This window comes from Prunus dulcis, chromosome 4 (assembly GCF_902201215.1).
Source record: "Prunus dulcis chromosome 4, ALMONDv2, whole genome shotgun sequence".
In the NCBI taxonomy this organism is placed as follows: domain Eukaryota; kingdom Viridiplantae; phylum Streptophyta; class Magnoliopsida; order Rosales; family Rosaceae; genus Prunus; species Prunus dulcis.
In genome coordinates, this window is record NC_047653.1 from 9,485,234 (window position 1) to 9,508,161 (window position 22,928).

General features: G+C 38.0%; 5 protein-coding genes and 1 pseudogene across 5 annotated transcripts; 4 read left to right on the forward strand and 2 right to left on the reverse strand.

Moving 5' to 3' along the window:
- The first annotated feature begins 316 nt into the window (after positions 1 to 316).
- On the forward strand, positions 317 to 3,965 carry LOC117624641 (50S ribosomal protein L13, chloroplastic). The gene is made up of 4 exons (XM_034356016.1): positions 317 to 671; positions 1,174 to 1,359; positions 3,136 to 3,306; positions 3,675 to 3,965. The coding sequence occupies exons 1-4, from the start codon at positions 375 to 377 to the stop codon at positions 3,789 to 3,791; spliced, it is 771 nt and encodes a 256-aa protein (XP_034211907.1). The 5' UTR covers positions 317 to 374; the 3' UTR covers positions 3,792 to 3,965.
- A 2,624-nt stretch (positions 3,966 to 6,589) lies between these two features.
- On the forward strand, positions 6,590 to 9,301 carry LOC117625295 (probable protein phosphatase 2C 55). Its single transcript, XM_034356881.1, has 2 exons — positions 6,590 to 7,520; positions 9,156 to 9,301. The coding sequence occupies exons 1-2, from the start codon at positions 6,590 to 6,592 to the stop codon at positions 9,299 to 9,301; spliced, it is 1,077 nt and encodes a 358-aa protein (XP_034212772.1).
- A 1,346-nt stretch (positions 9,302 to 10,647) lies between these two features.
- Positions 10,648 to 11,604, forward strand: LOC117625296 (probable protein phosphatase 2C 55). Its single transcript, XM_034356882.1, has one exon. The coding sequence runs from the start codon at positions 10,648 to 10,650 to the stop codon at positions 11,602 to 11,604; it is 957 nt and encodes a 318-aa protein (XP_034212773.1).
- A 511-nt stretch (positions 11,605 to 12,115) lies between these two features.
- On the reverse strand, positions 12,116 to 13,984 carry LOC117625978 (protein trichome birefringence-like 42). Its single transcript, XM_034357585.1, has 5 exons — positions 13,698 to 13,984; positions 13,293 to 13,464; positions 12,987 to 13,162; positions 12,561 to 12,719; positions 12,116 to 12,452 (listed from the first exon to the last, which is right to left on the reverse strand). Exons 1-5 carry the CDS (start codon positions 13,982 to 13,984, stop codon positions 12,158 to 12,160), a joined length of 1,089 nt encoding a protein of 362 aa, XP_034213476.1. The 3' UTR covers positions 12,116 to 12,157.
- Positions 13,985 to 16,169: 2,185 nt separating this feature from the next.
- Positions 16,170 to 18,079, reverse strand: LOC117625297 (annotated as a pseudogene).
- A 3,264-nt stretch (positions 18,080 to 21,343) lies between these two features.
- Positions 21,344 to 22,870, forward strand: LOC117625299. The gene has a single exon (XM_034356883.1). It carries the CDS (start codon positions 21,344 to 21,346, stop codon positions 22,868 to 22,870), a length of 1,527 nt encoding a protein of 508 aa, XP_034212774.1.
- The last annotated feature ends 58 nt before the right edge of the window (positions 22,871 to 22,928 follow it).

Genomic DNA, 22,928 nt, shown 5'->3' on the forward strand with positions numbered 1-22,928 from the left:
TTTTAGTAATTAAATGGGGCGTACTTAGTTAATTTTATATTTTAATCTAAATATTAGAATGTATTTAGATCATAAGGTGTACTCAATTAATTTTAGAGTTCGTTTAACAACACCCATAATTATTTGAAAAAGAGTTTTTTCTTCAATAAAAAGTAAGCTTTTTTACTTACACTAAGCTCAACTTTGACAATAGCGAGGGTAAATTCCAAATGTTAGGTTTTTATTGTTTGTCAGGGAAAAAAATGAAAACGTGAAACAACGAGGGAAGCGGTGCGTTTTGATCTCTGTCCATCTGCAAGTAGACCATCTTATCCTCTTTATCAACAAAGACTTGAAAAACCCAACCCAGAAAGTGTGTGAGACTGAGACACATAATGACTATACTCTCGCTCTCAGCTTCATCTTCTTCCTTTATGCTTTCATCGTCCTCCACTTGTTCTTCTTCAACAAAACCCCCATTTTCTTCTTCCTCAAAGAATGTCATTAAAACCCCATTTGTTGGGCTCTCCGTGGCACCACCACAAAAGCTTTGGCTTCCCACAACCACCAACCTGGGTTTTGACAATGGAAGCAACCCAAGACGAAGCTTCGAGGTCTTCAGCACAAAGGAAATCGCTCGCGTCCCCCTAGATCAACGCTGGATGTTCGAGGACGACGAAGTCGACGGCCCTGTATGTACTCCTCACACACTCTCTCTCCATACATATCTTGTGCTGTTCTTGTTTTCTGATAAAATGTGTCAAATTTAAATACTTTTTAACTTTTATTTTGAATTTTTTTGAGTTAGAACTGTAGACCCAGAAAGCAAAACAGTGAAAGAAATAAATTTGAACGTTATGTGTGCTCAAGAGTTGTGTTTTATGCTTGAATCCTATGTAATCACCGGCTTTTGTGAATTTGTTTAGCATTGAACAGTTCTCCAATGTGAAAATTGTAACAAATGAGTAGTCTTATAGAACACTAGGTGGCTTTCTATGCATGAAACTTCTGTCGAGTACATGTTTTGGGTCTGTTTATGAATATGAATATGTATTATATTACATGCATCTTTATGAAATGTTGGTCTACAAATTGTTGATGCCTAGATGTACTTAGGTCCTGACTCGGTTAACTGACTCAGTTGGTTTTCTCTGAAGTGGTACATTGTTTTTCTATTTCCCCCTCTTTCTTCAGGACATTTGGAATAATACATGGTATCCAAAAGCTGCAGACCATGTGAATACTGAAAAGCCGTGGTATATTGTGGATGCCACGGACAAGATTCTTGGAAGAATGGCATCCACAATTGCGATTTACATCCGCGGGAAGAATTTGGCAACCTACACCCCCAGTGTGGACATGGGGGCATTTGTCATTGTGGTATGTAGAATACTTATGCCAAAGCATTCTCTTCATTATCATTGCTCTAGATGCAGACTAAATCTTGATCTTCCTTTGAAGTATATGGTAGTGGTTGAGGAGTAGTTCTTAAGGTTTCTTGGATAGTGTGAAATTAGAGTCTTTATCACTGTTTAGTCCTGAATTTAGATTAATGAAAATATTGAACATATGATGCTGATGGGTGAATTCTCTCATGGTGCGATGTCTTTCGCTCGTTTAATCTGCAAGTTTAGCTCTGCAAATTAGAATTGTCTTCATCACTTTGTAAGGCATTTAGGCTTGGGAGTGTGTGTTGGAGGTGCTGCATGGGTGTCTTGAATATTAGAATGCATAGACTCTGAAAATCCTTGGTATTTATTTTATGCTTCCAGTTAGATGCCAAGTGAGATTATTATATGGGATATCTTAGAAATGGCTTGGATTAGTGAAATAATTTTGAGATAAATGGTTACAAAAAAAATCTACAATCTTTTCCTTTCTACTTGTATCATTGCCATCATGTGAACTATTGGTGCCTCCAGCACCATGTTTTGCTCTTTATATCTTGTTCTTTTCTTAATTATTTTCAAGATTATTTCTACATGAGGTAAAGGTTTTTTTTTATTGTCAGACGAAAGAAAAAGAAAATAAAGGTTTCATTTAATTCTATGTGTGCCATGTAATCCAATCATGAGTTCATAACATCATTGAAGCAAAAATAATGAACTGATGGATTTGTGGTAGTTGTCTGTTCAACCAAAAATAAATAAAAAGGGAAAATTATTTTTTTATAAATATGAACTTGTATGAGATTAAAATTAAAATTTAATAACTTTTACTGCAATAACTGTTCTATGATAACCATTCATACCGCGTGATGATAAAAATGATAAAGAACTCAACTGCAGATGAGATCTAGCGGATTTATTTTTAAAACTGCTAATGGTATGGGTTTTTATAAAAGGCAAGGTGGGGGAAGAGAGAGCTTTCTAGTGAAAACTGCCTTTATTTTTAAATTTTTCTCTCTGTTTTTTGTTATTCTTTGGGATAGATTGGCAGATGGTTTTTTCCTTCTGGCTGTTGTGTTATTGAGATTCTGGTTATTGTAGGTTGTATCGTGTGTGGATGGCTGGTCCACTCTCATTGTACTTCACTGTTTCTTTCATTATATCCATTCTGTTTCCTACAAGAAAAAGAAAAAAGAACAGCCTTTAATGATTTTGATGGACCAGTTACTGTATTGGCTTTTGAGTGGACTCCACATATCCCTTCATGTTTTCCTACCATTTGTGGTTTATGTTATCTAATTTTTGTATAATTTGTCTGACATCCCCTTGGCATTCTTTAGAAATTTTCACACATGCACGCACACAAATCACGAAGAAGGTAACCAGGGATTGAACAAAGAAGAATAGGATGGACTCTTGGAGTTAAGCCAGTCTTATTGAAATCATAATAAATGTGAGAAGTATAGTCTACAGACTCTGAATGTATTCTGAAGCAATCTTGAAAATTTATTGTTTTGTAGAGTTAGCTTAAAATCATTTATTTTAGTTGGTTTATTCAATTTGGGTAGGTCCCAAAATGCGTTTGGTCAAACTGTGGTTTTCTAGTAGATCATCTTAATGTTTTCAAGTAGTTTATTGTTGTTCTGTCTGGTTGTCAAGGTTCTGGCATTTGCTTTAACTTTACTTGTTTGCATGTTTTTTCTTCTTTTGGCTCGCAAATGCTTCCACGCTCAGGTGGATGACTGTGTTGTGCTTTCAAACTTTATAGGTAAATGCAGAGAAGGTTGCAGTTTCTGGCAAGAAAAGAACCCAAAAGCTCTACAGGAGGCATTCTGGACGACCAGGTGGGATGACAGTGGAAACATTTGACCAGCTACAGCAGAGAATTCCAGAGAGAATTATCGAACATGCTGTTCGGGGTATGCTTCCAAAAGGGAGGGTAAGTTCCTACACAGACAAATAAAATTAGATCTTTCATTTTACATTATATATGATTGACTGCTAAACAAAGGGTTGAAATAGACGAAACTTACAACTCCTGGACTCATTCATAATGTTGATAAACTAAGACTACACTTGAAGCTATCTGCATGGATAAGTGTGCTTGGCTTTTCCTTCATAGTTTTCTTACCTTTTCTATTAGTATGGTACATGACTAGTCTTGAGTTGCACTGGAGGAGAGTTTTTAACCAGTCACAATTTCAATTTTCAATTACAAATTGCTGTTTAGAAAACTAGCTATTACTCTGTCTTTGCAACTCTGCAGCTGTGCATCTGTTACCTTTTGAAACAAATTCCCTTGTGCAGCTTGGCAGAGCACTTTTCAACCACCTAAAGGTTTACAAGGGCCCAGATCATCCACATGAGGCTCAGAAGCCAGTGGAGCTGCCTATAAAGGATAAAAGAATACAGATACAGAAGTAAATTCCAAGTTGACTCTGCAAGTACATCAGGAGCACGTGGTATTGTAATCTAGATGGAAGCACTTGTAGGTTTCATTTGCTTTTATGTAATTGTATCTGAAAATGCGATTAATGTCTAACATTTTTCAGAGTTATTAATTTTGGAAAGAAAAAAAAAAAAAAACCTCTTTATATATTTTCTTGGTGGATGTATGGGAATGTAATGGTGGCTAGATTGCATCCATATCTAGTTACAAGTCATGGGTATAGATCCTGGAAATCAATAAACACCACCCCACATAGGTTTAAGGGCCTAAACAAAACTACTGGCTATGTTACATCCACACCCATCCAGGCCTTGTTGCAGAGGAAAGACAGTCGCAATGATCTAAGGGCCAGGGGGTTGCAAAGCTTAAAATGACTTTGCATGCGTGCCATCTAAGAGCATTTCCAGCAATGCAACCAAGGGGAGGGCTGGCGGGGTTTTGAGCCAAAATCTTGTTTCCAGCAGCAAAACAAAGCCCGGGCAGATGGTGGGGCCCAGCAGACTGGGCTGGCCTGAGCTTTACCATGACGTCAGCGTGCTACAGTGTTGCTATAGGGCTACAGTCTACAGTGCCGCTATAGTCCACGTGCCGCACTTTGAGCTCTCTAATCAGATTTTTTTTCACCAATCCAACTCAGCCAATTTTTGTGCAATAAAAAAATGAAAAAAAAAAGAAATTTTTTTAAAAAAATACTGAAATTTTTTTCTATAAATACCAACCAATACTTTTTACTTTTAATACCAAATCCTCGTATATTTTCTTCTCCTTCTACTATTATTCACTTTCTACTAAATATTTTTTCACTTTCAAGTTTTATTTTTCTCTATCATATTATGGCTTCTTCTATTGAAACCGGAGGGGCATGGAGCATGATATCTTATCTGAAAATTTTAAATTTTAAATTTATCTGAAATTTGAAAATTTAAAATTTATCTGAAATTTAAAACCCGAAAATTTTATTTGATTATGAGATATGAATAGTATTGAGTATTGACACATAGGAACCCGAAAATATTATCCAAATTAATTGTTTAGGTAAAAAAAGTTGTGAAAAAAACAAAAAAATGAATAGTATTTGCCATGGCAAAGGGCAATTGCTGGAAACACACATTGCTTTTTACAAGAGCAGCCACTATTCAATGAATAGTAGCTACCTTAACTCCCCTCCTTGTCATGGCAAAGAACAAACTGCTAAAAATGCTCCAAGGTGGACTTCAAAAAATTGGAAGCTCGTGCATAGGGTACATATCTGTGCATTCGGGCCATGGCGGATTTACCCCATGAATTGATACGTTAAACTCACATGTATTTGTCAGACCAACAAAAAAAAAAAAAAAAAAAATCATATGTATTTGGGATAAATGAGACATAAATAAAAGTAAGATGCTAACAATAGTTGTGTTTGACGCAATTATTGATCTATGTGAACCTCAAAATAAATACAACGAGGATAGATTAATGATGGCAATATGAGAATTACCTTTAATTTCTTTTAAATTTCATCCAATTTTCTGATAGTGGTAAGGGGAAATTTGTAGCTTTAAGCAAAATAGAAATTAAACTATTAAAATGCTAAAAATATAAGTACATAAATTAAAAACAAAACAAATTAAACCCTTAATTTATCATGAAACATATATAAGGGACTTCTTTTCTATCAAAACAATTATATAACTTGCCCAAGAAATAGTGGTTTAAAAAATAAACCCATATCCAAATTGAAACTCCAATTGTCAAGACAACCAATCATAGCAAAACTTTGACGATAGATGTGGATCACCATACATCCCAATCTGCCGGGTCACCATACATCCCAAACTGCTGGCTCAACTCCAAGCGAACAGAAATTAAACCATCAACAAGATGCAAATGTGATTGTGGGTAAGATTTGTTGGTAATTTTTATCATATTATATTTAGTTTACTCCAATATTTCACACAAATCAAAAGAGTTGAATAAAAAAGAATTACAAGTTGTATGTTATTCTAACACATCAATTAAAACAGTCGTTGCAAGTTGCACTTTATTGTTATGGATCATGAAAATTGGTGCTTTTAAAAGCATGTTTTGGATGATCACACTTTTTGTTACATAAGTTGTTCATATTTTTAGTGTTTCATGATTGGAACGTTCAATTGCTGTGATGTTTTAAAGAGTTTTTTCATTATTGGTACATGCATTAGTCAATTCCACGAGAAAAAGGTTAAGGTCGGGAAAAAAAACTTAATATCAGCCTAATTTTATCTTTTAAACTCAATTTGCTTCATTAAAACCCTAAATATCAACTCTATTCCGTGTCTCACTTTGCTCATTTTTGTCAACTTTTTCTAACATTTATGTGAAAAATAAATAAAACATACGAGTACACTCATATATGTCAACAATTAGCGGGTAAATTAGTTTGCAGTGAAACAATTTTATAAAACAAGGTGAATCAAAATTTAGTAAATGGTGATTTTTATCAAGTTAAATTTATCTACTCGTAAATTCACTTGTTTAATTCTATTTTTCTTATTAATCGTACATTGTGAACTACGAGTGGGGCATTTCTTCTAGAAGCAATTGTTGTCACAACAATAAGTCTGAAACTGAGTGACATGGAGTTGCTTCCATCCAAAAGGGCAATATGTTTCCGTATCCTAGTGGGAAACCTAATGGCAAAAGGGAGAGGCGGAATTCTATAAATATTGCTTGGTCCGCACTCATTCTATTCACTCTTATTTGTCGCTCTCTTTGGCTCTCAAATCTCAATACTAGTATCGCTTTGTGAAAGATGATGATCGCCAACACCAAGCCTGCATTCGGTGGTTATGGCTATGGCTATGGCTATGGAGGTTGTCAAGAATTTATAACAACAACAAGACATGATAAATTGGGTAGAAAAAGGAAGTTGAATAACCCTGATCTACTTCAAGAATTAGGGCAGAATCGGAGGAAGATTCATAATGAGAAGACGACGATGGTTTGTGGGTCGTGCTATCTGCCCAAAGACAACCCAAACAAGCCTCTCGGCGAAGACGCCCATTTCATGTGCCAAGACTCCCAGATCATGGGCGTGGCGGACGGCGTCGGCGGTTGGGCCAAGATAGGCGTCGACGCGGGCGAGTACGCTAGGGGACTCATGAACAACGCCAAAAAAACGGCAGCAGCCAATGCCGCCGCCACAGTCGATCCAAGAAAGGTGTTGAGCCAAGCCTACGCGAATAACGCCGCACTACAAGGCTCGTCGACGGCTTGCATCCTTAGCCTGGACAAAGAGCGTGGGGTCCTGCACGCCGTGAATGTCGGGGACAGCGGGTTCATGGTGTTCAGGGACAGCAAGTGTTGGTACAAGTCTCCGCCTCAGCAGCGCATGTTTAATTGTCCGTACCAATTGGGGAACCACGTGGGCGGCGACTGTCCTGAGGCGGCTCTGGAGTTTGTGGTGGAGGCAATAGTCCCGGGGGACATCATAGTGCTCGGGACAGACGGGTTGCTGGACAACATATTTGCGAGTGAGATTGAGGATGTTCTTGTGGCTTATAGAGGCAGCGGTCGGGATTGTGACGAGTTGGCTTCCGCGATAGCCAACCTAGCGCTGTTTAACTCGATGGACAAGTACAGCGTTAGCCCTTTTCAGATGGAGGCTGAGAAGGCTGGACTGAAGCACGCGGGAGGCAAGATCGACGACATCACTGTTGTTGTGGCCCAAATTGTGGCTTCTGGTACCTCCTTCACTACTCCAGCTAGCTTAGGTTTCGGTTTTGAACAAACAAATACAAAAAGAAAAAGAGAAGACTAATCGAGGTTGTACTTTCCACGTCATTACAATTAATACAATTCTTTATTTTTTTAAATTCATAAATGTACATTATAATTAATGAGCTGATTAAATCTGGATATTACTCGTAAATGTTTTTAGTTGTATTTAAAAATAACAGAATGAAGACTGCCAAATTTAATCATTCTATCATCAGGATATCATTAACTATATAATTTTTTTTATAATGAATATCAATAACAATTATTAGGGGGAATACTAGCAACCTTCTCTCTAACCTTCTCATTTGGACCTTCTCCCTTTCCCTCATGACATGTGTAATTTTCTTCATACTTAAAACAATGCTATTAATTAATCAAACAACCTACTTTTTGTTTTCCATATTTACCCTTATTTGATGTATTGACTTTAATGTTTACTTCAATTCATTCAAATTTTTTTTACAACTTTCTCTCTCTTCGAATAATCACAGACTTGCAGCCCCAAATCCAACCCTCTATTATCATTTTGAGAGAGCCAAACCTTCACACCTGAAACAACATGACATCTCCCACAAAAAAATCAAAATCAAAATCCATCAAAATCATTTTGTTTATTTATCATATTAAAGTTTGCAACTTTAAGGTGAGATTTTTAAATTTGGGCTGGGCTATTGTTGTTGGTGCTTGGTAATGGTCCTCAAACCCAAATTTAGTATAATGGCCAATGCTTGCCGTGGCCTTGAGGGTCTTCTTACCGTAGCCAAAACTTGCAGGGGCTTGGTTTTTTTTGAAGAAAGATTGGGGGAAGAGAGAAGGAAGAGAGTATGGGGAGGTGGTGAGGAGAGGGTGGGGTGGAGATGGGTGGTGCTATGGAGATGGTGGTGAAGATGGAGGTACTGGGCTTTGGGGAAGAAGGGGGGGACGACTTGAGATAAGGTTTGTTTTTTAAACAAATTAAATTAAATTTTTTATTATTAAATATTTAATAAATTAATATAATAATTTTTTACAAGTTATTAAGAAAGCTGTAAAAAAAAATTAATAAATTAAAGTCAAGTCAATACATCAAAATAAAGATAAATGTGGAAAACAAAAGTTAGGTTATTTGATGTATTAATGATATTGTTTTAAGTGTAAAGAAAATGACATGTTATGTAAAAAAAAAGAAAGTTATAGAGAAGATTGCTAGCATTCTCCTTATTTTAAAATATTGCACAATCAATTTTGTGTTGCGGTTGTGACGAGGACTTCAAGGTGACACGACACAACTATCCTAACACCTAAATTACTGTATACTCCTATGCACATTGAACAAGAGATTTCGGTCCATGTTATAACCACTGTACTGGATCTAGGGATTTGGTAAAATTATCTTTTAAAAATAGAAATAGGGTTTTGAGATTTGAATGAAAAACTTTATTTTATTAAACACAAAATAGAGCTTGCTGCTGCTAGTCGAGAACTTTCCACGTGGATGAACTCCTGCGAATGGCAATTTAGTGATTTCTCTTTCTTTCAAGGTCAAGTAAAATGCGCAAAACGTACCTATTAAAAAGTGGACCGCATTGATTTACACTGTAGCTGCGCATGGACCATAGCCGCCTTGGCTCTGTTTAACTCCGAGGACAAGGACAAGGTTACCCCTTTTCAAATGGCTGCTGAGAAGGCAGAAGTGGAGCACGTCGGAGGCAAGATCGACGACATCACTGTTGTCGTCGCCATTGTTGTAGCTTCTAGTACCTAAGTTTTTAACCCACACCCCAACGAAAAAACAAAAGAAGAAGAAAGATAATGTGCTGTTCTAGTAGTTTGGGTCAAATAAAAAACACGTTTTTGAAATTGAGATTGTACCACTTTCACTTTATTACAATTAATGAACATTCTTTATTTTTGTCATGAATTGAATGTTGCATCCACTACTTTCATTTTCATTTTCATTTGTAACTAGATTAATTTATGCAAGACAAAGTAATTTAAATCACCAATCCTTTTTGGAGGTACATTCATAATTTCCTTACCATGATGTTCTTAATTAATAAAACAAGTGACCAGTAAGTTTTGTTAACCGTTTTAGTGGAAAGTTAATTCATTTGTCTTTGTTAGAAGCAAATATTTGTTTCTTAATTAATAAGACTCGGGAATACCAATAATTCTCATTTTCATTTGACAATGTGAATACTAAAAAGACTAAATCTTGATCTTTCTTCCTTTTATGTATATGAAAGTGGCTGACTAAATCTTGATCTTATTATGATGCAATTACAATTTAAGGCTCTAATTGACCATGGCTGACACAACTATCCTAACACCTCTATTACTATACAATTGGGAGCCTATGCATTGAACAAGAGATTTTGGTCTATGTTATAACCACTGGACTAGATCTTTTGCCATCAACAATGTTTCTTCATGTATTTTCCTCAAAATTTCGGATATATTATTATTGGACAGTGACAACAATAACATCAAAGAAATTAAGTAAATATCATTTTAGTCTATCACCTATCCAAATTATATACTTTAGAAAGAATTATGTAGGCCTTAATTTTTGGATCTAGGGATTTGGTAAAATTATCCTTTAAAAATAGAAATAAGATTTAGATTAATAGGGTTTTGAGATTTCAATGAAAAACTATACTTTATTAAACACAAAATAGAGCTTGCTGCTAGTAGTCGAGAACTTTCCACATGGATGAACTCTTGCGAATGGTAATTTAGTGATTTCTCTTTCTTTCAAGGTCAAGTAAAATGCGCAAAACGTCCTTTTAAAAAGTGGACCGGATTGATTTACACTGTACAGCATGGACCTTTTTATCTGCGTGGGCTACGAGTTGTTTCCTTGTAAATCTAGGGCAATATCGGAATTTTAGGGATCCGAAATGAAATGGGCCTCTTTTCTCAAATGAATAAAAAAAAAATAAAAAAAAAACAAAAAAAAAAACTAAACCTGATGGGACAAGGATAAATGAAAATCTATAAATACTCTTTCTTCCCTACCCATTCCATTCACTCTCTCTCGCATTCATTACTCACTCTCTCTCTTGTTTTTGCTCTTGCTACTCTCTCGTTGTGTTGTGTTTGTTGTTAAAGATGATGATCGCAGCGAACAAGCCGCCTACGTTTGGTCTGGAGACGCCTATCGATGATTGTGGCTATGGCTATGGCTGTGGCCCTGCCCCTCATCAAAAGAGGAAGTTGAATAACCCTATTGATGAAGTTCAAGAATTACAAGATACAAATAAGAGGAGGAAAATTCAGAATGAGAAGATGAAGTTGGTTTGTGGGTCCTGCTACTGCCCCAAAGACAACCCCGAAAAGCCCCTCGGCGAAGACGCTCACTTCATATCCCACTTCGCTCAGACTATCGGCGTGGCTGACGGCGTCGGCGGCTGGGCCAGGAAAGGCATCGACGCCGGTGAGTACGCAAGGGGAATCATGAACCACGCCAAAGAAACGGCTACTCATATGGCCGCCATCGGAGCCGCCCCCGTGGATGCAAGAAAGGTGCTGAACGAAGCTTACGAGAACAACGCCGACGTACAAGGCTCGTCGACGGCTTGCATACTCAGCTTCGACAAAGAGCGTGGGTCCCTCCACTCCGTGAATGTCGGGGACAGCGGGTTCTTGTTGTTCAGGGAGGCCATGTGTGTGTACATATCTCCAACTCAGCAGCGGAGGTTCAACTGTCCCTACCAGTTGGGGAACCACGTCCGCGGCGATCGTCCCAACGCGGCGGAGGAGTTTGAGGTGGAGGATATGATGCCTGGGGACATTATCGTACTTGGGTCAGATGGGTTGCTGGACAACATGTTTGTGAGTGAGATTGAGGAGGTTTTGGTAGCGTTTAATAAAGTAAGCGTTGGTCGGGATTGTGATTGTCATGAGTTGGCTTCAACCATAGCCGCCGTGGCTCTGTTTAACTCCGAGGACGAGGACAACGTTACCCCTTTTCAAATGGCTGCTGAAAAGGCCGGAGTGGAGCACGTCGGAGGCAAGATCGACGACATCACTGTTGTCGTCGCCATTGTTGTAGCTTCTAGAACCTAGGTTTTGAACCCACACCCCAAAAAAAAAAAAAAAAATCCTATGTGCTGGCCTATTTGAGATTGTACTACTTCCACTTTATTACAATTAATGAAAATTCTTTATTTTTCTCACGAATTAAATGTTGCATCCACTACTTTCATTTTCATTTTCATTTATAACTAGATTACTTTATGCAAGACAAAGTAATTTAAATCACCATGATTTCCTTTTTGGTGGCACATTCATAATTTCCTTACCATGATGTTCTTAATTAATAAAAGACGTGGCCAGTAAGTTTTGTTAACCTTTTTAGTGGGAAGTCAATTAATTTGTCTTTGTTAGACGCCAATATTTGTTTTCAGATTAAACTGGATGTCGCATAATGAGTTTGACAATTGTTGAATTTTCACAGAATGTACAATATTAGTTAATGGTTCTAAACACAGAGACCGAATTGACTAAATTAAAAACACATGGACTATTTTTGCATTTAAGCCAAATTATTATTAACCTTCTTTCGACGTTTATAAGAAGAATTTTAAGAAGAAAAAAGAAAAAGAAAAAAAAAGGGTGGCTATAGCAAAGCTGCATATAGAAGTTCATTCCAAGTATCAGGAGCACCAGGAAGACACCAATGGCTACAGTCAACAAATTTGGGACCTTGGCCTGCATAAATGGAGGGGTGGCTATCTTTTCTCAGCTGGGTGAGCAAAGTAATGTCCAGTAAGTACACAGGATTTTCAATGATGCTCAAGACACTTTTTACAATAGCTTCTCCTGGATGGCTTGGGCCTGGATAAGTTGGCCCTAGGACTGGTTGGGTTTGTCCTATGCACCCTTTTGCTTTTGGGTCCTTCCATTCCTTTCCACTAAAACAATTGATTTGATGCCCACAAAAAGGGAATGTGTTAAGATTTTAGAACATTGAATGTGCAAATTTTATGAACAATTTGATTGAGACGGGAAGTTGAACTTACTCAAGATGAACTGCAGCAACTCCTTGGAAAAAGACTTTGGTCTTTGAAAAATCAATGTTGGAATCAACCCATTTAGCCCAAGTTGTTAATGCAATCTTGTAGGCCTCCATATGATCCATTTCTTTCACTAACTTGTCCCCGACTTGAAAGTAGTCCCATCTGCAACAAAATCAAAGAATTAATCACCAATTTAAATTAATTATTATGATTAATTGATTGTAGCTTATACATATTTGGTATGGAAATGTCCTCTGACAAGATAGTCTGGTACGTGGTCTTATTAGGCTGTCGAATTTAAATTAAAGACAAGATTCTTTGAATTCGTAACTCAAATTGACAGTCTAGCAATATAACATGCCAGACTGTCTGTTTAGAAATAAGACGTTATTGTACATAGTATGCAAGTTAAATACTACTCATACGTACGTTTGATAGCGCCCACTGTGAGTCCACCAGTGAAATGTGTTGAAGATCAACGTGTCTACTCCTTTCCATTGGTTGCCAGTGGAGATGGAGTTTAGTTTTAGGACTTTGCCTATTTTCTCATAAGCCAAGTCCACTAAGAATCCATTTTTCAGAAACATAATTGACACTTGATATTCCTATATCAAACACAAAAAGAAAGCCAAACGTCACCTAACCAGAATTGAATTTGATTTGAATAAATTCAAGAAAAATAAAAACATAAATTCTGGGTTCAAAATGAATTGAGAGGGCCTAGCCAAACTTCACCTCAAGGTAAAATGTGGAGAGCAGCCCTTTCTGGGTTAAGTTGTATTTAGAGTTTGGGACCGCAACATGTAACATGCATGTCAGTGACTGCCACATATTGTTGCTTAGTGAGTCCCCCACAAACATGATCTTTTTGCCTCTGTTTCTCTCCAAGAAATCCTGACCATTGAATCTGTGCCAATTTCACAAGAACTGGTAGGATGTAACCAAAATTGATTGAACAAAAATAAAAGGAAAATATCTGCTTCATTCTCCTAAAAGCCGGAAATTCTCATTTCTCCCAACCATGACTGTGTTTTTAATGAATTATTTTTGCATATGTATAAAAATGTTATTTGCGGTAGCAATGAGGAAAACAGTGTCCAAAAATAATAGTATATTAGCCAAGGGAAAGATGTTTAGTACCTTGGAAGGTCACAACCAGTGGGCTTCCACCTATATTTGAGGTACTGTTTATCAGGTCTGCCATTGTTGAGGCAATTGAAACCAATGAAGGGGCAGCTTGATGCATTGTAAAGAGGGTACAAACTATCAACAACCCAACTCCCTTGAAAAAAATCACAACCAGTTGAGGATGGATTCAGGCCAGATATTTCGGCAGCATAAAAAAATGGATCTCCCTGCACTTGTTCGGGTGCCATTGGCAGAACCAAAGAGACAACCAGAGCAAGAAGCTGAAACCACAATGCCATTGCAGATTCTGTCAAGGCTGAAATTAATTTTCAGACAAACTGAAAGGTTCTTTATAAATAAATTATAAGGATTTTTTTGGTTGGCCCTTTGCCATTTGTTAATTTCCTTTTTCATTTCCCCTGCTTTTCTGTCTTCTCCGTTGGAATAATTTCCTTTTTATTGGAAATCATTTTAGAGGCTGCAAGTTTTGTCATTGTCACTTCAAAATCTAATATAAATTCTGTACATAGGAAACGTACAGATGTTGCCAATAATGTGGTCATCATTTATCACATACAGTTTATTTGTTTACCATAATTCATAACTTTGAATTGGGGATTACTTACATGAATATGATTGAGGAAAAGAAAAATAGTTAACGAGGAGGATTGCCCGGATATTAGTTAACAATGTGCTAGATTTCTGGGTAATGCTAGATTAGAGTGATTAAAAAAAATCCCAACATTTTAAAAAAATCCAAATCGATGTGGTGGATTTTCATTGATCTATATATATAAAGCAAAAGGCAGAGAAAGATGAAACATTTAAAATACTAGAAAATGCCATTGGTTAATGCAAACATCAAGAATTGAAATTATTAATTAAATGAGGACAATATGATAAATTCACACTTTTTCATATTTAAAAAAATTAAAATTAAAAGAAAAATCAGATAATGTATCCTATTTTTATGGAACACAACTATCCATAATATTTTTTTAATTCTAAAAATAAAATAATTTTTTTTTAAAAAAAAGCCTCTCGCAGACAAGGAAGCTCACGCGGAGAGGTTAGTTGATATTATTTCAAAGCTTATATATTTCTTAAGGCTGGGCATTTAGATTGGTAACTCGGTCAAACCGCCCAAACCAAACCAATAGTTTGGGTTGGTTTGGTTTTTTTTCAAAAAAATTTTGGTCATTGGTTTGAACCCAAATTAAACTTAAATATATGATTTGGTATACGATTTATAATATCCAAAACTACGGTTTAACCAAACCAAACCGATGATATTAAATAATGGTTGGTTTGGTTTTTTTTCAAAAAAATTTTGGTCATTGGTTTGAACCCAAATTAAACTTAAATATATGATTTGGTATACGATTTATAATATCCAAAACTACGGTTTAACCAAACCAAACCGATGATATTAAATAAATATTATATATAATACATAGGTTAAAGAAGTAAAAAAATAATTAAAAGCTAGCTTTTGTTGTTGGGCATGCCAACACACATGCCTAACTGAATTTTTTTAAAAACCCCTAACACACGCATGCATCTTATCTTCTCTCTTTATAAAAAAAAAAAAAAAAAATCTTTTTTCTTTTACTTGTCTCTCCATCTATCCGTCTATCTTGTATCCATCAGTCCCTCTCTCTCTCTCTCTATTTTTTTTTCTCTTTCTTCTTACATCTATGTTCACTCCTTCTTCCCGTCTCCCTTTTTTTTTTTCCTCCTTCTTCTCTCTCTTGTTTTTCTCTTCTTCTTCTTCTTCTCCATCTCTCCCTCTCTTTTTTTTTTTCCCTTCTTCTCCTCTCTATCTCTCCCTCTCTCCATTGCTTTTATTCTCTCTCTCTCTCTCTCACAGAAAGCCAAAAAACTCAAACCAAACCAACCCACTAAGTCCGGTTAACTGAAGTGGTCGGTTTTCATCAATTATGATTTAGGTCGGGTTTCCAAAATAGCCAAACCGAGACCTATGATTCAGTGTCCGAGTTGGACCCAAAACCGAACCAACCCAGACCAAGCCCACCACTAATATTTCTGACTATATGGCCGCACACATGAGCTTATACTGAGGTTGAAACTCCTCTGGTATTGTAGTGAGTTTTATACCAACCAAAATTTTAGAAGTGGTCGGTATATGCTTGTGTTGGGTCAGTCTCGATTCTCAACTTTTGGTTGCCGAGGACATTAGTTTGGTGGCTGATTTATACAAAATAACCGACTAGACCAAATTGTGTCTAGCCCTAATTTAAAGAGTGAGAGGAGATGATAATGTTGATGGTTATAGTTTTTTCTTTCTTTTTTCTATTGGAAACAATGAGATATGGTTATTATTAAATGAACTAAAACAGTTGTGCCCGCAGAATAAAACCCAACATGTAGTATATAATAAGAATTACTTTTAGAATCTGTTTTTGACACTTTTTATTTTGATTGAACAAGTTATTTATTGTATCATCATCTCCTCCCTAGTCTTTACTTAGTCACAAGAATTGCATACAAAAGTTCATTCCAGGTATCAGGGACACCAGCAAGGCACCAGTGGCTACAATCATTTCCCTTCTCCCCATCACCGGAATAAACAGAAGGGTGCCCATCTTTTCTCAGCTGCGAAAGTAAAGTTATGTCCAGCAAAGTTACTGGGGTGCTAGTTGACATTTTACTCAACACATCGTTGACCACAGTTGTTGCAGGTGGAGAGCTTCCTGGATATATTGAGCCACTTATAGGTTGAGTTTCTCCATTGCAAGTTGTTGAATTTGAGCCCCATTCTTTTCCACTACCCACCAAAAAAAAGAAAAAAAAAAAAGAAAAAGATTAAATACCTTTCTTTTCCTTTTTTTTTTTCTGGGAGAAATTAAACCAAGAAATTGTAATTTATAATTAATTAATATTTAAAACAGAAAATAATTATTGAGGGACATACTTGTTGTGGGTTGGAGAAATGCCTTGAAAGAAAACTTTGGTGTTGTTGGAATGAACATTAGAGTTCACCCACTTGGACCAAGTAGTTAATCCCTCCCTAAAAGCATCCAAACGATCCATATCCATGTGCACCTTTCCTCCTACGTCAATGTAGTCCCACCTGAAACTCCCACATAAAACAATTCAATTATCAGACTATTTAACGTAGGTATCATATGTTGTCAGACTATTTAACGTATAATATGTTATTAGATTGAAGAATTTATTCAAGTAGAATAATGTTTGAATGTGCACAACGTGACATGTGTGGTGGAGAACATTAGTGTATTTAGATTTATGGTTAGTGTATAGTAAAGTATTTTGAGGTTTGTATGTATCTCACGATTGTAGCCTTCCCTTATGGAGCCACCAATGCCAAGTATTGAAGATAAGCATGTCGTATCCTTTCCATGTCTTGCCATTTTCAATGGAGTCAAGCCTCAAAACCCTGCCCACTTTTGTTTTGACTAGATCCACTAGAAACGGATTTCGGGATAGCGACACAGAAACTCCATAATCCTGCAAAATTCACATCTTATAAAGCTGGGTCGGTCTCTTGTCAACAAAATCAAAAGATCCACTCCATTATTAAAATGTATGATAAATGGAATGGATTAAGTCAATAAGTTTTTTTGATTGATTTAGGACGCAGAAAACTCACAGGCAAATAAAACGTGGAGAGGCCAGCTTTGCTTGTTAGAGTATAATTGGTTTGGGGCACAGCAGCGTGCAACATGCATACTAGTGACTGCCATTGGTTGTAGCTTAGAGAGTCCCCCACGAATAATATCTTCTTCCCCTTTAACCTCCTCAGCATGTCCTCACCATTGAATCTGCGCTCCATTTGCAAAACATGTCACACACATATATATCTAAACGTTACATATCGCGTCTCGAGAGATTTAGTTAGTAATGTGGTGCAAACAGTTTTATTTATGACGATCGTGAAATGATATCAAAGAAGAATAAAACCCTTGTAAGAAGAGGAACTGTTTTACCTTGGAAGATCACATCCAGTTGGCTTCCATCTATATCTGAGGTACTCTCTATCAGGTCTACCGTTCGTCAGGCAATCGAATGCTCGATTGATGAATGGACACTTCGATGAATCATAGAGTGGATGTATATCTGAAGGATCAATTATCCAACTTCCTTGAAAGTAATTGCAGCCATTTGATTGTTTATCATGCCCTGCGCCTGCGCCTGCATCACCATTTCCATGTACTTGGTAGGGTTGCAATATGACAATGGAAAGAAGAGCTACAATTCCTACCATAAAACTAAACCACAGAGCCATTTTAGAAAAATGTGACTGAAAATTGAGGTGATGAAAAATGATACGAATGCCAAATATATATATATATACACGTGACTTTTTTCCTTATTTTTTGGCCAACTTTCGCTAAACTTTTTAGGTTCATGTATTTATTTATGTAGGAATTAATTCTCTCCAAAGTTGGAAGATCTTTCAGATTCAAATTTCTTCTCTTTTGTTAAGTTAAAACCCCTTCTTCCGATAAGTTAAAACAATAAAAGAAGAAAATCAATATAAAAGGGCATGAAAATCTAATAAGAGTTTCCACAATTGACATGTATACTGATACATTTGGAAAAATAAAAATTGGCATGCCACGGAGCAAATTTTCAGTTGCCTATGGTCCGCATCTATTAATCGAAGTGGTATATGGCTGCAGGTACATGAAATTTTGAGTGCATTGGATATTAACCAAGTTAAGTCTAACAGCAAGCATCTCTTTTGAAAAAAGGAATGAGGAGGAAGAGATTAACCAAGTTGAGTCTAACAGCAAGCATCTCGTCACGGCTTAAACATTTTTATTTTATTTTATAGCGTTATATTTTGATATTAGAATATAATATGCCCAGCTTCCAACACAAATATAATGCATTTAATCAAATACAGTTAACGATAATTCAACAAGTGTGTGCTGTGTTTATTGTTACGTTAGCCGTTATGATACTTTGTCTGCTTCTAATTTCGTACTGCCAACGGGGAGGGGCCAACCAAATACAACTGTAATCTAATTAAGATAATACTAAAGTCGCTTTTCTCGACCCTTTTTCTCCTTTTTGTCATTTCTTCTTGGTTTCTTTTCTCTACAACCCCTTTGGTTCTAGGGAATCAATCCCTTCGACTAATAAACCGGGCGAGTCTCTCCCCGTCATGTTGTAGAGAAATTTTCTGCATTTAATATAATGAGAAGAAATATCAAAAACATCAAAAATCATTTTCTTTTGTCTCCTAAGTTATATTGTAAACAAAAATCGTTCAAAGTGCATTTTCTGCATGAATCCAATCAAACCTAAGGTTTGACATTGAATGAGATACTAAATTAAACTCAAGTAGATCTCCAAAACTTAATTTTCCTTTATTGTATAAAATAAGTTCACAGCATTTATGCCTAAATTTGGTGTCCAAGTGGTTATAGCTACTTAAGAAAACTAAAGTTGAGCACACTTAAAAAGGAATCTATAACTGCATAATCTGTTTCTTTGATCCATAAACACACGCTTACCATTTTGGACAAGGAAAACAAAAGAAAAACTAATGCAGAATCATGCTATCACATTTACCTCAGTTACTAAGCACGCATGGATTGTCAGTCTCTATAAGTAAGTTTTCTGTGTCCAGAATTTCTTCATAACCATATCAAATGATAATTCAGACTACTCATTATGGTTGATGATGATTGTGGGAGCAAATATTTTCGTCTCCAATCACAGCGCGCCACGTGGAAAAGAAGATTATCTCTTAAATTAATTAATTGAACTAGTTTATCTGGCCAATTAATTAATAGGGATAAATATCTTAATTAATATGATATTATCTTTATTTAATAAGATAATATCATTAATTAATATATTATCTTAATAAACAGAAGATAATAGCATTAATTCATATATTATCTTTATAAAAAAAGATAATATCATTTTATTCAGATATTATCAAGTCCGACTCAATCCCTACAAATTTGGGTAGAGAATAAACTCATCATATTCTCTACGAAACCCTAGCCCCGAGGCTCCTATAAATAGACTACTTCATTCATCATTCAAGGTACTTCAAAAAACCTACTCCTAATACCCGAGAAAAATACCCGAATCTCTCTCTCCCTCTCCACTCTCCATATTTTCTCTACATGGCTCCGGCCACCACACACAGCTCTGGCCGCCCGGTTCACACCATATATACAACTCCGTACCATTTGCTTAGCTATTGTTTTCCTACAAACACTCGAACTAACTTAGGCATCGAAGGGCCTTTGGCCAACACTCCCCGGGTGTGGTCTATTTACTCCAGTCTTTTTTACAGGAATCGAGGAAGAGATAGAAGGAAGATCAAAGGTTGAAGGATCTAGAAGCGAATATTCTCCCGCGAGATTATTTGCACAAACATTTGGTGCTTTCATTGAGTGAACGAGTTATACTCAACGTGTGCTCAAGGAATCCGTTCCTCCTATTTTCCAATCCACCGAAGCCTTCCAAACAACCATGGTTGGAAGCAAGAGCACGAGGAGCAAAAAACCGCTGTAATGGCTCAATCCGTGACGGCCCAAAGCCACTCCCCCCACTATCCCGCGATAGACATGGTGGCTCAACCACTTCTCGCCACCATGAACCCTCAGTAAACTCTTGCTGCCGTACCACAATAGCCGCCTCGTGTGACGGGAACCACCATGCCGCCTACCAGACTCACAACTGGGACCACCACACCGGTCTCTGCCATTGTCGTACCATCTCAAGGCCTCGTGGCTGGATCTAGCCACCTTCATAGCACCGTAGCCGAGCATGGTGGAACCTCACATCAAGGTGGGCTCACTACCACCGCCGACTTTGGCCCAATCTTGGAGCAACTTCAAGCATTCCCTCCATTGCCTCCACGCTCCCGCGTACACATCCAATGAAACCCTAGCTCGTGTGCAAATGGGCTCCACACACTTCTCTCATCCCGATCCACAACGTCAAGTAGACTTTAATCTGAGAGCTGACCAGCTAACTCAGAGAATGGACCACCAAAACAATTTGATGAGGCAGCTCCTCAATCAAATAAACTTGGCTGAAAACCTTGGCCTTGGACAACAGGGCGAAGAAAGAAGGATGGACAAACGCGCCGATAGGCAGTTCGATGGGTACCAAGCAGGTCGAGCAGGAGTAAGCATGCAAGGAAATGGACAACAACGCGATCAGCTTGCCGACATGTTGCAAGCATCTGCAAGTCACACTCAAAGCAGACGAAGTCTCCCATCTAGATTGAATTTAAGGACAAACGTGCGTGATAGGCTGGGCCCACAACTTGGCATCCGAACCCGCTTGGGCCAGCAGGGAAATGTTCATGAAAGGCTAGGCTCCCAAGAAGATCAACTTGGCGACCATCGCAGTGAGGATCGAGAAGAAAGGCGCTCCGCTGCCTGCTCACTGAGAAATGTTCGCGAAAGGTTAGGTAACCAAGGAGGTACCCTCACAATGAGGACCGTGAAGAAAGGCTCTCCACTACTCGCTCTCGAAGAACCCATTCTCGTCGCCAAGTTACAGAAAATCCCTCGCAAGCACAGTCCATCAACACGCAGCCTAGGCAGCGCAACCGAGAAGGACGACCCTCGCAAACCAATGAGGAAGTCAATCAACATCGCCTAAATCGTGAAGGTCATCAACGTGACCGACCAGCCATGTGTGCAGAAGACGTTGAGAAGCTTGTGAATAACCGACTTCGAGACTTAAAGATTGGCGAAAATTTCAAAGATGCACTACGTGTTGAGGTAGACCGAGCAAACTCCTCACCTTTCACTGCCGAAATCGAGCAGGCTGCTCCCCCAAAACGATTCTCAACGCCCTCTTTCACATGCTTCAAAGGCGATTCCAATCTCGAAAGCCATCTAAAGCATTTCAAGAGCCTTATGATCCTTTACAAAGCCGAAGACGCGCTGATGTGCAAGGTGTTTGCAATGACCTTGCGGGGAGCAGCTCAAGACTGGTTTCATACCCTACCATTCGGGTCGATCAACAGCATCAAGGAGCTTGCTTATGTCTTCACAAAAGAGTACACTTCTTATCGGATGATCAAGAAGAACCCTGACCATCTATTCAACCTGCGCAAGAAGCCTGACGAATCCCTTCGAGATTACATCAAGAGGTTCAAAGCAGAAAAGGCAAAAATCGTAGGGTGCGATGACCAAATCTCATCCTCTGCATTCAAGAAAGGTATTCCAACAAAACATGACTTCTACCGCGAGTTAACTATCACTCCCAGCCAGACTCTGGTAGAGGTTTTTGCGTTGGCAAAATGCTACGCACTTTGGGATGATGATCGAATCGCCGCGAAAAAGTCCACTGAGCAGGAAGATCGGCCGACCAAGCGGGCAGACCAAAGAAGCGACATGCTTGGCAGCAGGGACAAAGACAAATGTAGGTCGTGCCCACAAGGAGACGTTACGACAAAAGAGAATTACACCAAGTTCTCCATCCCTATACATCAAATTTTAGCCCAAGTGAAGGACAAACCTTGGGTAAAAAGATTGCCACCCTTGAAAGGAGATCCGGACAAGAGGGATACCAGGAGGTATTGTGCATTCCATGCGACGCATGGACACAATACTAATAATTGCTTTGCTTGGAAAGCACACCTCGAAGGACTCGTGAGAGAAGGTCAATACACGGAGTTCATCGCAAAGCAGGCCATCCAGCAGATAGAGGACTGCGATACCGCCAATGAGCCAACCCAGAAGGTCATAAGGATTAACACAATCCTAGCCGACTCCGAGGAGCCCAGACTGACCAACAAAGAAAACAAGAGAAAGATCAAACATGCCACCATGATCTCCCAGGTCTCCACTAGTCTCCCACTGGCAGAAGACGATCCCGTGATCGGCTTCCAAAAGAAAGATCTAATTGGCCTTGATCTACCACACAACAACGCCCTTATGATCAGCATTCAAATCGCTCAGGCCATGGTCGACCGAATCCATGCAGATGAGGGCAATGCAACCAACATCCTACAATTGGCAGTCATCCAACAGATGGGCTTAGAGATAAAGATCAATAAATCAGCTAAGTCGCTGATTGGCTTCAATGGCGCAACAACGGTTACCGTGGGCACAATAGATCTCGACGTTTACTCCCCACCTATAATCAGTTTGCAAACGTTCATGGTCATTTCTGAAGTCTCACCCTACAATGGCATTCTGGGCAGACCATAGATCGGCAAGATCAACGCTATCACCTGTGCGACACATCAAAAGATCCGTTACCCAATCC